This window comes from Hypomesus transpacificus, chromosome 18 (assembly GCF_021917145.1).
Source record: "Hypomesus transpacificus isolate Combined female chromosome 18, fHypTra1, whole genome shotgun sequence".
Classification (NCBI taxonomy): Eukaryota; Metazoa; Chordata; class Actinopteri; order Osmeriformes; family Osmeridae; genus Hypomesus; species Hypomesus transpacificus.
In genome coordinates this window covers 7,328,923-7,344,790 of record NC_061077.1, presented here as the reverse complement: position 1 = coordinate 7,344,790, position 15,868 = coordinate 7,328,923, and the positions used below count along the sequence as shown (strand labels likewise).

General features: G+C 42.1%; 2 protein-coding genes and 1 long non-coding RNA gene across 3 annotated transcripts; 2 read left to right on the top strand and 1 right to left on the bottom strand.

Moving 5' to 3' along the window:
• The first annotated feature begins 5,842 nt into the window (after positions 1-5,842).
• LOC124480561 (replication initiator 1-like) lies at positions 5,843-8,568 on the top strand. The gene is made up of 2 exons (XM_047040011.1): positions 5,843-5,964; positions 6,645-8,568. The coding sequence occupies exon 2, from the start codon at positions 6,670-6,672 to the stop codon at positions 7,600-7,602; it is 933 nt and encodes a 310-aa protein (XP_046895967.1). The 5' UTR covers positions 5,843-5,964; positions 6,645-6,669; the 3' UTR covers positions 7,603-8,568.
• A 254-nt stretch (positions 8,569-8,822) lies between these two features.
• LOC124481124 (protein-serine O-palmitoleoyltransferase porcupine-like) lies at positions 8,823-13,340 on the top strand. Its single transcript, XM_047040912.1, has 15 exons — positions 8,823-9,075; positions 9,644-9,799; positions 9,940-10,132; positions 10,261-10,304; positions 10,413-10,594; positions 10,712-10,842; positions 10,936-10,956; positions 11,263-11,277; positions 11,394-11,519; positions 11,626-11,726; positions 11,916-11,992; positions 12,077-12,140; positions 12,325-12,410; positions 12,513-12,623; positions 12,736-13,340. The coding sequence occupies exons 2-15, from the start codon at positions 9,664-9,666 to the stop codon at positions 12,835-12,837; spliced, it is 1,389 nt and encodes a 462-aa protein (XP_046896868.1). The 5' UTR covers positions 8,823-9,075; positions 9,644-9,663; the 3' UTR covers positions 12,838-13,340.
• Positions 13,341-13,344: 4 nt separating this feature from the next.
• LOC124481125 lies at positions 13,345-15,370 on the bottom strand. Its single transcript, XR_006957620.1, has 4 exons — positions 15,295-15,370; positions 14,991-15,022; positions 14,631-14,703; positions 13,345-14,409 (listed from the first exon to the last, which is right to left on the bottom strand). It is a non-coding gene; the product is annotated as an uncharacterized LOC124481125 (long non-coding RNA).
• Between the last annotated feature and the right edge of the window lie 498 nt (positions 15,371-15,868).

Genomic DNA, 15,868 nt, shown 5'->3' with positions numbered 1-15,868 from the left:
TTAAAGAAAAGGTGGGATAGGCACATGTAAAAGTGGTTTCCATCCCTTTCTGAAGATTATCTTTGCTTTGGAGGGAGCAAGGAAGAGAAGGGCTGGCAGAGAAAGAGGGAGCGATGGAATACCCGAAGAATTTTAACAATGTTCTCATTATTTATTTACTGCTTCGAGGGATAGGCTGTCGGTAAATAATACACTTCAATGAGACTAGCAGGCTATCTACCGACCATGTATACCTGTGTGTGAGGGCTCACCTGTCATTTGAAGAATATATACTGTCACTGAATAGGTGAGTGGTGTGAGAGAGTGGGGGGAGGGGGGCAGGGAGGCAGGGGGAACTGGGAGGACCAGAGGAGGTTTTCCTTGAAGCTGCATCATCTACATTCCAAAGGCGCAGAGCAGGGAGAGCTGGTTTCACAGAGGAGGGGATGACATGAGCGGCGATAGCCCCAGGAGACAGCCAATGACGGAGGGTGTGAGGTGGGGACAAAGATTGAGGGAGCGGGACAAAGGATGAGGATGAAAGGGAGATACTGAGTGGAATGATGAGAGGGAGGATGGCTATGAGAACGATTGTGTGGCTTTAATCCAATATATTGAGGGAGACTTAGTTGGAAGATGAGAGAGACATTACTTAATTGGCAGAAAGTGGAATGGATCAAAGTTGACCAAAGATGCTATAAACCAAGGTCTATCAGTGTAATATTATTGGAGGGACGATTAGGGAAAGAGGGTGGACTAGGCTAAATCTAGTATTCATCATACACAAGGCACTGCTTGCTTTCATAAATGGCTCTTTGTGGCAATCAGATAGAGGAGGGGCCTGTGGCTCTATTCCCTACTGTCAGCCCATCAGTCTCTGGTCCACCCATCACCACTCCCTCTCCTCCACTCCTAATTCCCAGCTCATTCCATTATCATGTCACAACAGACTTAACATGGAGGAGGTGGAGTAGGAGCAGAGGAGCACACAAGGGAGGGACGAGTGAGGGGATGGATTAGCACTGACTGTGTGTGTGTGCATGTGAATGCATGTGAGTGCAAGAGAGAGGTAGAGATGGAGAGAGAGACAGAGAGAGAGGCTTTATTTTCATTGAAGAAGAAAGCTTCTCCAATATCCAATATACTACTGGACTACATTTCCTTAATTAGGATCCAGCAGAGAGAACACCGTGTTTGTGGCATTACAGGGAGCAGAGAGAGCAACGGAGGATGGAGCTGTGGGAATGTGTGGGTGATGGAGGGCCAACAGAGCATGAGAAGAGGGATAGGTGGATATTTTGGGAGAAATATGGTTGAAACTGAGAGGGTGGCATGAAAGACAGATCATAAAGGTCATAAGGAATAAAAAGATAACTTGTGTATGTATTTGTGTGTGGACTTGTCAGACAGGGTTATATGTTACCACAGTAGCAGGAAGGAGGATGAAGTGCTGGATATTCAATATTCTATTGGCAATCGGCAAACCTTTTACTGGTTTATGCACATGCACATACGCCTACACTACACAAACATATACACACAGTTATGCACATTCACACACACACACACACACATCCTAGATCAGAATCAGAATTTGGTTTATTCGCCTTGTATTTTACACAAACACAGAATTTTCTGTGGCAGGAAGGTGCAAACAGTAAACATATACGGATCTTATATTAAGTAAAAGTACAATAGTTTAACTCATTCTAAGAACTAAACTATCTAAAAAAATATAAGATAAAAAAATAAATAAGAGTAAGAATATGAGTGAGCAGCATGAGTGGGCAACATAGTGCAAATGAGATACTGAGATAAAGGTGGCTTGTGCATAGTGCAATAGGTGTCAGAAGGACTTATAATAGTTGAATAAATGTCAGTGGGAGTCCTTGGCCTTGTTGAAGGGGCCAGTAGCAGATGGAAAGAAACTGTTCTTATGGCATGAGGTTTTGGTCCTGATTGACCGCAGCCTTCTAGATACACCTAGACACAGAATAAAACAGTAAATAAGTACATCTCTTTCTTTCTCCCTATCACTCGATCCTCAGTGATGTTACATGGCCTTTCTGCTCTTGACCAGGCAATATTACTGATCATACTGACACTGTTCTCAGGCATTAGCTCTTCCTCAAGGAACCAATCGACTGGTAAATAAAACAGTTTACTGTATGATCCAGACAGTGACAGCTGTGTATCTAATGACGGTGGAGGATAGTTAATCTAAGAGGTGAAGTGTAGTATGAATATGCATGACATACCATCGCAATTCCAATGCTGAAACGATATGAAAGCCTGAGGGATTATTCTGACCCAGGTACAGAGTGAATGATGCATGGAAGAGGTGTGACAGTTGACCTTTCAGCATTGCTGTAGCACAGGCCTCTGTATTGTCCCGGACGCAAAGTGGATCCCTAAAAATACAATAAGGCACAAAGTATCCAACTCAGGTACAGTAAAACCCTTTGATCTTGCATTTCTTTTCTCAATCTCTTTCTCAATCTCTCTTCTACACCCACACACACACACAATTAGAGTTATGTGGCCCCAGGCTGAACCAGATCAATACATCATTAGCCAGTCTTTCCTTCACTCTCTATTCCTCGGTGAGAGGACCCCAGTTAGTTGAGCTATACCCACCCCACTGTCTTCCTCTCTCCTCACCACATTACTTCATGTTCTTTTCTCTCTTTCGTCTCTCTCCAACCCTTTTAGTTCAGTGCCTCTTTCATTCTTCTCCTCTGCCACTGCACTATACAGAGAGAGAGAAGGGAGAAGAGAGGATGAGAGGCAGAAAATGAAAGGGCGGGAAAGAAGGAAAGACAGAGGGAAGGACAGAGTAAGACTTGATAGGAGGAATTTGAACCGTGTCAAGAGGTGATGGAAGGGAATGAAGGAAAGGAGGGAGAGACTATAGAGAGGGAGAGACTATACAGAGGAATTGTGTGTGCAGCAGGGTATGACAGGGCAGAGAAAGAGAGGCAGAGTGAAAGAGAGAGGGAGGGAGGTGTGGTGTGGGGGAGAGATGATGTGGGGGAGGGGAGACTAGCAGAAATAAATGTGTAATTGTGTTGTAGTGGCTCAACCCTTCACCACACGGCTGAGTGATGGCGTTGCAGACAGCTCCGACTTTCCAAGCCTGGACAAGCTTGAGCCCCGTGGGCAGAGTGGCTCTATGTAAACAGAGGAGGCAGGCTGACAACAATAATACAACACAGGTAACAACACGCCATGTCTGAGCCGCAGAGGAGTCAAACATGGGACTGTGGGACTAAGAACGGAAAAGCCCTCATTCACAGCTAATGGGCACAAGTGATAAATGAATAGGGGTCAATTTAGCCATTGAGAGGACAATTATGCTTTTAACTGTAACACACCAGAGAGGCAGGGTATTGAGACTGTACACGTCCTAGATAAGCAGTGAGTGTATCAGCAGACTGTGGACACTGATAGGACCATTCTTAACCTGTCTCTCTCCCCTCTTCTTCCCTGCCTTCACCCCAACACAACCAACCAACCACACATACCACCTCTGTCAGTTCCTCCTCTCCCCGGTCTCTCTCTTCTACCCCTTAGACAAGGGACTGATGCAAGAAGGAGTGAAGTTAAGGGTAATTACACTGGGGATGTTGAGTGGGTAGATGAAGGAGATAGATCAACAGATAAACGACTACATTGCTAGATCTGTCCTAGAGAGTAAAAAAAGTCACCTTGGCAGTGGCTTAGATGATGCTAACATTAAATAACAGATTGAGTGTACTGTCTGGTCAGAGTAAGAGAGATGGAATTGGTTATTTCAAATAACTTTTACACCACTCTATTGCGGTGCTAGGTCTCTTTTCTCTCACACACACTCACAGCCCTCTCACTCACTCTCTCTCTCTCTCTCTCTCTCTCTCTCTCTCTCTCTCTCTCTCACACACACACACACACACACACACACACAACCCGATTGTTTCAACATTAAAGTGCCTTGTTACACTTTCCAAACACAAGACACGAGACAAGCATGTAAGATACTGACAGATATCGGTGTTGACAAAGGAGTCACAATCTGAAAGGTATCCCAGAATTGTTGTTGTAGTGAGGACTTTTAAAGGGGGATTGGCAAGAGAAAGAAAGGGGCAGATGGAGTAGAGTCACCTTGAGGGAAGGAGTGAGGAAGAGGGGGGAGGAAAACAGCTAATGCCAAATATTTGAGACACAAGCCAAACAAAGAACCATTTACAGGCTAGTACACTCCACAGGTAACCCATCCGCTGCCAGGGCTCACAAGTTCAATCAGATAACAAATGTTAAAGCAGCATAGTCCAAGACAGGTCAGCAAGAGTCTGAGTGGTGTTGAAGTCTGTTTCTCTCAGTGGAGTAAAACAATTATTTGATACAATATTGATCGACTCCAGAAATGTCCACGATTGTGTCTGGACTGCAGTCTATGATCAGTCTCTTACCACTTCTCACTCATAGGCTGAAAACAAGCGTCAACATGTCTGAATTAATTAAATTTAGGCTACAGCGACACCTAGCTACATTTTCTTCGTAATGCAACAACAACGATTATGTGAATGTGAAATGCCAATCATTTTCGTATGTTACTGATTCATAGTGGGATACAAAGTTCTAATTTCAAATAAGCTATATCTACAATCGGATAGTCTGTGTCGTCGGCTGTTGTAACCTATTTTGGACAGTAAATTAAGGACAGTAGTACCTAGACTAATTGTATTTACACGCGTGCTTTTTTTCTGTCGGTGTCAACAGATACAAATAAAATCAATGTCAACGATTGCACGGCAGAACAATTGTTTGTATTTCTGCTTTTCTATTAACCCTCCTGTTGTGTTCCGGTCAAAAGTGACCGATTTACTTGTTTTCTCCCTGAAAAAATGTAGTTAATTTATTCTGATTGCCATAAGGGTCAATGACTTTGTCCACACAGGGTATCTAAACAGCCCCCAAAAATATTTAGGAATTTCATAAAAATTTGGGTGTTTTATTTAACTTTTGTACACCTGTGGTGTTCCCGGTCAAAAATGACCGGTCATTAAAAAAAAATGGGTAAAACTAAGATTTTTTAAATAAAATTTTGTTCAGGCACACACCCATACAACAAATGGACACACATAACCTCCCAGACCCAACATGCACATGTGTTTGAGTACACATATGCACACACATACACACACACACAGAATATGATCCAGACGAAGAGACAACCGATGTTGAACAATCTAGTGATGAGGAAGAGGGCCCTGCTGAGGTTGTTGTGACATTCCTGTTCAAGAATGGGAGTTTGTGGTTTGTTCTTCATCACCACTTGAGTGGAGAAGTCGACTGTCGACTGAAAATGAGATAAGGATGACCCCAGGGCCAACCAGATATGCCATCTCCCGGGTTGGTGACATAAAATCCTGCTTTAAACTGTTCCTGACAGAGTCCATTGAAACCATAGTCATAAACATGACTAACTTGGAGGGTAGATGTGTTTACAAAGACAACTGGAAGGAGATAGACCCGACCAACATCCAAGCGTACATATTCAAAATAATCCATATATTATGCTTCTTTCACTCAAAAATGAGTTGCATACAATTGTGTCAAAGAGGCCTACAGGCCATAAATGGCAAACAGAAGTTTAAAACTTGTAATGTTTGCAAGAACTTAAGTTGCTAAAAAGATGTAATACAACATTAGTTGATAATATATGTATTTTTATGGAATTATAGTCAGCTATAATGAGGCGGTCACTTTTGACCGGGAACACAAAAGTAGTAACAATAAACGAACACAACAGGAGGGTTCAGTGAGATTAGTTTCAACAGGAACTATTTTACATAGGAACCTACATTGCATCTTGGTTTCAAGCGGATTGTGTAGTTGCACCAGAAATATGCAACAGAGCCTGTATGCAAGTAGCCTGCAGCCGTCTCACCGAAAACAAAGCCACCTCAAGTTTCCAGCTGTTGCTTTTGGGTCGTCGATATAGCGGTAAGACAAATGTGGCTATAGTTTAAAATCACTTCTGCACGTTTTTTCCTTTTCTTAACTACTATATCCTCTAAAACACCCGTCACCCTCGCTGTTTGCTTTGCATTATTCACATGGTAAGCTAGGTTGAGTTTGGCCTCGTGGTAAGAGCGCTGCCCCTCAGTGTAGCTAAGATTGTGAGATCAAAGCCGTTGACCTCGTTTTAGTGGAAGTATATGCAAATTGAAGGTTTAGGACATGCTTTTGCAACTGGGAAAGGGATGGCCACATATGAAGACAGGCAAAACTAGAGAAAGGTGTATGTGCTTGTGTACACCTACTCTCTCACATCTGTATCTATCTCTGTCCATCTAGCTCTGGCAATATATCTGTATCTCTGGCTCTGTCAATGAATGTATTCTATAGCGTCCGAAAATATGTCTCCTCTATAACCTACTAATATTAGTGATTTCTGATGTATTTTAAGCGTTTGAATAAAACGCTGTTTGTCTCGGAACCTATAGACCGTAGCACGACACTGTCAGCTGCTTGTGTGACGTCCGAAGTTTCGACGGGTGATCACGTGTTATTTGCTCGACACTTTTGTATCGGTACCCATTCCTTCGAAAGGTCGATACAGCTTCATGAACACGCGTAACATCACTAATGTATATCATTTATTTCGTTTCCCCCCCCCCCAGAGTTTGAGGACACAGGGCGGAGGAGATGGCGGCAACAGTGAAAGTGAACGATACTTTGCTTTCTGTTACTGAAACAGAGCAGTACAAACTGCCAGTGATTACAAAAGTGCAGTCAACACCAACATTCAAAATACCAGCACTGCTGCCTCAAGTATTCAAGCGCCCCCTGCCGGTGCTGATACCACCCACAATGGACGCTCCTGGGAGCTACTATCACTGTGACAAATGCCAACAGAACTTCTTTACTTTCCCTCAACTTGTGAGACACAAGCAGTTTCATGATGAAGAGAGGCCTTTTCCCTGTGGTGTGTGTGGTAAACGCTTCTTGAGCCGCAGCCACTACAACGAGCACCAGCGTGTCCACACAGGTGAGCGCCCTTACCCTTGTGACCAGTGCGAGCGCTCCTTTACCACACACCACAACCTAAAGCGCCATCAGTCTATCCATTGTAAGGAAGAGATGTACCGCTGCAAGACCTGCGGTGTGCTGTTCTGCCAGAAGCATGTGCTCCCATTTGGGGAAGGCCCAACTCTACTTCCTCCAGACTTGGAGCATGACTCTGACTCTGACCCAGAGCCTATTCCTTCACAGGAGGCTGAGACTCCGACTTTGGTTTTGGCTTTAAACCAAACACCTGCCTTGCCTAATCACATAGCTCATAAGTCTGATGTCCTGCGTCAGTATAGGCTTCAGGACAAACTGCAACAGCAACTTGAACAAAAACTCAGTCAAATGCCTAGGTTGACTAATCAGACATCATTCAACTCAAACTGCTTTTTGCCAGTAAATTTGAATGTGTCCAAAAAGAAGAAGAAGAAGAAAGAAAAGAAAGAGATGAAAAGGCATCTTTCTGTTCCTATGACTTCAGCCTTGGGGAAGGAAGAGGAGTTATGGTCTGTGCACAAGAAACCACCCAAAATGCATCGAATAGCTTATGACATAGAGGTTGTGCTGTGATGACACATGATCATTATGATCATTTCAAAGTTATAGATTATAATACTGTATCTTCACACATACTTTGTCAATGCATCCACAGATTTATGTAATATTGTATTATCACGCAAATATTTTCATGCAAAAATGTTTGCATGAGTTATTTTGATAACATTTTAATGGAAGTCTACTAGAGACCATGATATGAAAACATTCTGAGCTGCACTTTAGTATTCCATTTTTCGAATTCCATATTTTTTCTTTTAGGTGGCGTCTCTTCTTTTTTGGGGGGCATTGGCAGTTGAGGGCTACTCATTGTTTAAAATAACTTGTCTTCTGTTCTTCATCACAACATAGCCTAAATGAAACTGCCCGTCATTGAAACATTCCTAGTGCCTGTATCGATTCTAACCTCCATTCTATACAAAGAATGTAACCATGATAACCTTGTAAATGTAGCCAACCTCTAAAGCATAACGTAAATATGCTGTATAGATGCATATTAATAGCCTATTTGTACAGCCACATGGTAATGCAGTGGGCTAGTAGACTACTGACCTTGACACCTCTACCTGATGTGTGCGCCTGTTCACCACCTCCAAGGATTAGAATCTTGTTGTTTTGTAATGCATGTTAAGGAGGAAACCAATAAATTCACTCAGTAACACATGATGTTGATTAAATTGAATTACCCACTGCCCTAGACTATAGGTTGCATCAGTATAACATATTTCAGTGGCTTTATTAACCTCCATGTTCAGTCAAGTCAATTACTGTCAAGCAATTGTAGTAGGAAACTCCTCTATGTAAATGTAAGTATGGTTTGTTGAATAATTACTGGATTGAAGTTTTTCCTTATGTCCTCGATGTTAGACCGTATACAATAGAAGAGACATGCAACTTGTTTCAAAGATTCAAATTGGACAGTTACATTTCAAAACAAATAAAAATGCCACCCACGTGTAAAAATGTGTTATGTTGACTCACAGATAGTAAACTTTTTCACCCAATGTTATTCACAGAGGTAATCGTTCTTTAAAGAGTGCATAGTTAATAAATCAGAAATAAATCAGTTTAGTTAAATTATATTCTACTATGGCACACTATGCACCACCACTCCTCGAAACTAGTCCCGGATCGGTTTGGGTTAGAGGGCGGAACATGTTATTTGGTGTACATATCTCATTGGTTCAAACCAACTATCGTTGATTAATATTGTTTATGATTCGCTCAGTGGGTGCACTTGGTGCCAAGGACAGCGAAGATTGGTTAAATTTCTCGAGCGAAGAAAATGATTGGACCATATATATCCCAGGGCAGCTCTGAATGAGTAGGATCATGAGTGACAGAAGCTGCTGATGCTGTTGACCATTGGTGTTCTTCAGATTACCAGCATCTGGATCTAGTGTTAATGAAACAGATGTGACAAGTTATGTTTTAAGAGACGGGCTGAATTACACGTTTTACGGAACAACTTGCTGCAGATTCATTGGGGTAAGAAGCATTTTCACTGAAAGCTCAGCAATGAGTGTCTGTGACAGTGATGTGCTGGGGGAGAGCAGCCTCACATGATGAGGGGTCACGTAGACTATTTGAACTGCTTGCTTTTATGAGACCGGTTGTCTGGGTTCACGGTTGACCATTGTCACCAGTAATAGTCAATAACCGTTATAAAGCCAAAAGGTCTAGTTATGGGTAAACAGATATGAAGACAACTGCACTGCGCATAATACAGGGAAGCTAGCTCATGATCTTTACTGTGAGCAATGTGTCTCCCCTGCAATATCGTCAATTTATAGCTCTTTTTTAATGGATTCACTTACATAAGTAGGTAAAAACACAACAATAGCTTTTAGTAGTATGAGATCGTTGACATCGTTAAACCCCACAGTGGATGGTTAGTGCACAGCACGGATGTGGGGGGGATGTCTGGTGTCAGTCGCGGTGCATGGTGGGATATGTCGTTTCTCGTCTGGCTGCCGGCATATTTCACATTGAGATGGTGACAACTGAAGGGTTGGTTGGTACCATATGAGTAACACTGATTTGTTTGTCCTGTCAGGTGTGTGAGTACATGGTGTGATGGCAGCCTTTAGCAGACAGGAGTTCTTCCAAGAGCTTGCAGAGGGCTGCCTGCTGCCCACAGCTCAGCAGGGCCTGGAACAGGTGTGGCAGCTTTTGGTCATCTGTCTGCTCTGTCGACTCCTCTGGATGTTGGGTGAGATTCCTCTTTATTCATTTACAAAGTAGCAGGTTTTTGGTGTTTGACCCAGCTCCTTTTAACTTTCATGAAATAAGGACTTGTAAGATGCCTAAGAATGACAGAAAGTATACTCCTTTGTTTTTGCCTGTGACCAGGTCTCCCATCCTATGTAAAGCACCTAAGCACAGTTGTAGGAGGTTTTTACACCCTCTACTTGTTCTTTGAGCTCCACATGGTGTGGGTGGTGCTGCTCAGCCTTCTCTGCTACCTCATCCTCTTCCTGTGCCGACACTCCAGCTGTCGAGGCTCCTTCATATCAATCACTGTGCTCATATACCTGCTGCTGGGGTAAGTGAGCCCTGGGCTCAGCCCTCTCTGGCACTAAGTTACCTGTCAAAGCAGTGTTTGTTTTCATATTTGTTTAACTGTTAATTCGAATCCGGACTGAAAAGATGTGTTCCACTTCCTTTCTCCAGAGAGTTGCATATGATGGACACCACCACCTGGCACAAAATGAGAGGCAGGTCACATGCCTTAAGTCTTATGTTGTTGTGTCTGATGTCTTTGGTGGGTGAACAAGACATTTGGTATTCAGTGAATGTTTTATAACTGTAATCTGTTGGTCCAGGTTCCCAGATGGTTGTTGCGATGAAGGCCATATCTCTGGCCTTTGACCTGGACAGGGGCGTTGTGACCAATGTGCCATCACCTATAGAGTTCATGGGCTATATCTATTTTGTGGGAACTGTCATCTTTGGTCCCTGGATCAGCTTCAATAGCTACAGAGAGGCCTTAGAAGGGCACAAGCTGGTAAGATCCTAACTGTAATGAGGGGCGTTAGGATAGATCAATGAGGTAGTGGAAACAAATTGGAAAACAGAAAAGAAGAAAAGATTCTGGTGTCTGTGTTTCTCTCCTCGTTGACAGAGTTTCTCCTGGACATTCAAAGTGTGCATCAGCTGGGTGAAAAGCCAGCTCTGTCTGGTCATCTCGAACTGTGTCGCCCCCTACCTTTTTCCTTACTTCATCCCCATCTATGGGGATAAGCTGCTACGCAGGTTGGTTGACTTCCTAACTCCATAGTACTTGCTTACTGCCTCATTAGTGTTGCACTAATGCTTCCACATTCTCTCCCTGTTTCTGGGCTCCAGCAAAAAGAGAAGAAAGATCAGGTAATTATGTATTTTATTAATAATATACTATATATACTCTCATTGCATTTTTGTTTTGTGTGTCCTGTTTCATCTGTTTCTGTACTGCATGTGCATTCCCAAATTACCAGCCGGGACACCTCCCCCATCACCTGCACGTCTGTACCCCCATCAAACCCACCCCAGAATTTCCACATCCTACTTACCCTTGCCCACACTCACCATGATGCACACAAACATGGTAAGATTTTCAAATGTGTGTTAGTTAGAGAAGTGTTGATAAGTGATTAATCGCTCAACATTCTCTTTTAATGATGTGGATCTCAGAGGCTTTGGGTCAAGGTATGTTTTTCATTCCTCACTAATTAACAACAAAGTTTATTTTACACATGGTGATGAGTAACCTTTGTGTTTACGTTGTAACAGAATGGTATGCCCTTCTTCTGAACTTTGTTTAGGTGGCTGCTAGCCTATGAAAATGCAGTCTCCTTTCACTTCAGCAACTATTTTGTCAGTTACCTAAGTGAAACGACCACTACTCTGGCAGGAGCAGGCTTCACTGAGGAGAAGGACAACCTCAAATGGTCAGTGCCATGAAAGCAGCTTAATGCCACACTAATCAGTACACATTCATTCAATTCAGCTGCCTGTCAGATTTCCCAGTATACATGTCTGCCCTTTGTTCTTCAGGGATATGACTGTGGCCAAGCCCCTGAATGTTGAGTTCCCAAGGTCTATGGTAGAAGTGGTAACTTCCTGGAATCTGCCCATGTCCAGCTGGCTTAACACCTGTAAGTTTTAATGTGAACATGGGGCTGAGCGTTTCAAAAATGTTCTTCTTCATTTGAACACTGTGCAACTGTACTACATATATGTAGCTAAAGTTTTTATTTTAATGGTTTTGAATGTATAGTTTCTTCATAAAAATAACAGCATGTCCTGGCTTGAGAACTGAAAAAAAATTGTTTCGGATTGAACAGATGTTTTCACAAGTGCTCTCAGTCTTGGAACGTTTCCTGCCATCCTAGTGACATACACAGCCAGTGCACTGTTGCATGTGAGTATGTTGTTGTACCCTATTCCAGCCAAGTATGACTTAACCTCCTGAGTGTTCCTGACTCTTGAAACTTTTGATGTGAAGGGTCTGAGCTTCCATCTGGGTGCAGTCCTGCTGTCTCTGGGCTTCATTACATACATCGAGCACGGTAAGATGGCACACATGATCACACAGATCTCCTCGGTTTTCTGCACTTGGCACAAGAGAGATGTTATAGTAACAATTTAATTGACCTCACTTGGTCCCTTATATAATTTTGTAAAGACCTGTGCTGGTGGGATATTGAAAGCGTTGCTCTGTCTCTCTGTCTCATTGTATTTCTGTCTTTTCAGTTTTGCGGAAGAGACTAGCAACAATTTTCAACGCATGTATTCTGTCAAAGAAATGTGGGGCAAACTGCAATCACCAGAACAAAAAGGTATTGCAATAATTTAATCTATGTCGATCTTACCGATCTGAAAATATCTTTGCCTCTCTGTCCATGGCTTTCTCCATGATGTTTCCCCCTCCCTCTGAACAGGCCCTGTGGGTATACATCATTAATATTGCCTTCAGTGCCCTGACAGTGCTCCACCTGGCCTACCTGGGCTCTGTCTTTAACTCCAGTGTGGACTATATGGATGATGATGAGGTAGGTACAATTTCAAGACTACACAGTATGTGACTGTGCAGATCACACGCAGAACTGCTTGCCTTTACTTCTAGCCCTTCATAGAGGTTCCTCCCTCCGTCTCCCTCCACAGGGCGATGTGGCCAACCACACGATTCAGAAGTGGACTGACCTGAGCTGGATGTCTCACTGGCTGACTTTTGGTTGCTGGGTGGTCTACCGCATCATCCTTTAATAGAGCTGTGGACTGAGGGAGAAAGAAGGCGAGCAATAATGAGAGGGGCTTGATGGAACAGGGGCGTCCCTCCTGCACTGTGCCATCCTTGTGCACGGGACACATAGAGCTCATGTCTAGGCTTTAAACTTTCTCCTCCAAACCAAAAGTGCTCAGGACATGGCCTATCTACTCTACATCCTGCTGGGGAGTATTTTTGATACACTTGAAATAATGCCCTTCTCCGTCCTCAGAACATTGTTCTACCTGAACTGGATTTGTGACAGACGTGGCATATGACTCTGCGATTCGCAATCAGTAACTGTCAGTATGGAGGTGATCAGCCTCTCACGCCATCCTATGTACTTGTTATCTTGCTACCCAGTTTACAGCTGACTGGAAAAGGACGCTCTTCCTCTATGGTTTTTCCTTTGTTTGTATATAAAGAAATATTTGCTATGTGTATTACGCACTTATTTCTTTAGCATGCAATCCCTAGTTTCAAATAAGAGACAGTTTATCATTGTGTAGATAAAGCACAGATAAGAGGTTTAAAGAAGAATTCAATTTCATTGTTACTTACAATCCAGAATGTTTTTGCAAATGACAGGCTGTTATTATTTTATCATATTCAATAATAGAATAATTTATTGTGGTATGTTATTTTACGTTTAGTATGTGTCATTTGATCCTTTCAATGTGGTTGCCTGATCAGTAATTGTACATCAGAACATTTTCAAGATGTGTTCCCATTTTATTGTTGTAACATTAAATGTAGGACTCTCCTGTATCTCCATGGTTATAAAGTGACAAGTATTCAGTATGGTGTGGACTATAGGCATGTTTCATTATTCATGTTACAAATGATAAAATGCACAAGTGTACAGCCTTACCACACATCCTCTTTCCACTCTTCTAAAATATTGATAACATTTAGTTTCTTTGTTGTGGAACTTTTACTTTAGATATTAAGTTACTGACAGGAGCTTTTAATAAAATTTGGTAAGATATTTAAATTGCCATTCTTGTTTTTTTTGCGGCCACATGACATAACATATTTATCAAGCAACTGCTGGATTGCTTTATGAGATAGTCATTTATTATCTTATGTATTTATACAAATGGATTGGACCATTAGACAGTTAGTCAAATAATGGAGTTTGGGGGAGAGGTGGGTTAAGATAGGGAAAGACAGTTTGGTTAAAGGGTTGAGTTTAAAGCTCAGATCCTGAGCATGACATGACGTTGTGTGTTTTCCCAAGCTTCAGTCTGGCCAGAGCAGAGCGTTGGAGGGAAGGAAACAGGATGGAAGGTGAGGGGACTGGCATTGGGTAGGTGAACAACAGTGATGGATGGAGATCAAGTTCATGTTCTGCCTCAGAGTGAGGAGACCAGATGAGTGCTGATGTTAGACTAGACAAGATAGAAGCCTTGTCTGCAGGTCCAGGGAAAAAGAGGGGAAGGGAGGAGAGCTTGTTCTCATCCTTGCCTGCCCGGAGGACCCCCATGCTTGCGGTGGCAGGATCCCAGCAGTGTCTCCAAAGCCATCTTTACAAATGCCTGGAAGTTATTGCTTCTCTCCCTTCGGCTCTCCTGCGAGGGGATGAAACACAGACAGATACCTTCACTGGAAACACACAGCAAACACCTACAAGCTCTGCAAACATATGACCGGTACTGAGAATAAGTGGCTTGTATAGTTTAAATTACTTAACCCATATATTTTTAAAGGCTATATAGCTTATAACTGAACCCCAACCAGATGCAGTTATTCCTCAACTAGTTTAGGAATAATACATCATGTAAATACTTACCTCCTTGCTTTTGTTTGTTATCATCTCCTTTCTGATCACCTTTCTTTGGCTGTTCCTTAGGACTCTGAGGTTGCTTTACAGGAAATATTAAACTGTTTACTCAGAGTAAAATTGGAACATTCTCAAATACAAATTTACCAGAGGTTGATGACAGAAATAATAAACATAAAGACTGATCGGTAACACTTTAGATGAGCTCACCAAATTCATTATTAATAACCAATTTGTTACCTATTAGTTAACGGTTTGTTCACCATAGTTATTTATTGTTTATACAAAATGTATCATTAGTAATAAATTATGAATTTGGTGAGATCATCTAAAGTGTTACCGACTGATCTTTTGTGTAGATTTTCTTACCTTGGTAGCTGATTTCTTGTCCGATTTATTACCTAAGAATGTCAATTTGAGAGAAACTAGAATTGAAACAGCTCAATAATGTCTTCCTTAATTCCAATATTTGATCCATTATTGAAAAAAAAGCCAATGGCAATGGTTCCAATCGATACAGGTTTGTAACAAAGTCTAGAGGCCATTTTTCTAAATTGGCCAGAATAAAATTATCTTTCTTGATAATGCAATGCAATCAATTAAGGAAAAACAAGTTTGGCAATAAGATGCAATGCAAATTAAATGAATTATGTTTAATTAAGTGTATTCTCACCTTTTCCGGGCATCTTGGCTGCGTTCCAAAGTCCTTGCTTCTATTAGAAAATGTAGGCGAGTGCTTATGTGGCGCTCAACTCGTTCATTTATGGCTCTGGGTGCTGAATGCTCCTGTCACCGGGGCCCCTTCCAGAAAGACCATCCGGAACAAGCAAAGAGCCCCGTCAGCTGCGCGTGAGGACCGTTCTGAGGGCCTTTGCTGAGCTCAGGCGAAACCTCTGAGCACGCGACCATATTTTCTAATCCCACTATTGTGTGACTGTGAGGACCAACAATGACTTGTTATCAACAACAAGGAAGACATTTCATTATATTGTAATCAATAAAAAAAAACTAGTATTTCTAAGTATTTCTTAGTGAGTATGGTAAGTTTGTCCTCAGTGTGTCTGTGATGTGGGGTAGGCTATTGGAGAACAATTTCGTATAATTTGATACTAGTAATTGAATTGAACTAATTGAACATCGTTTTCCTTCATCGAGTCTTGCTATTGGTTTCCAGTATCATAAAATATTTAAGAAAGTTTGCCACCAGTGGTCATATTTGACTGCTAAATCATGGGGATTTGTTTTTA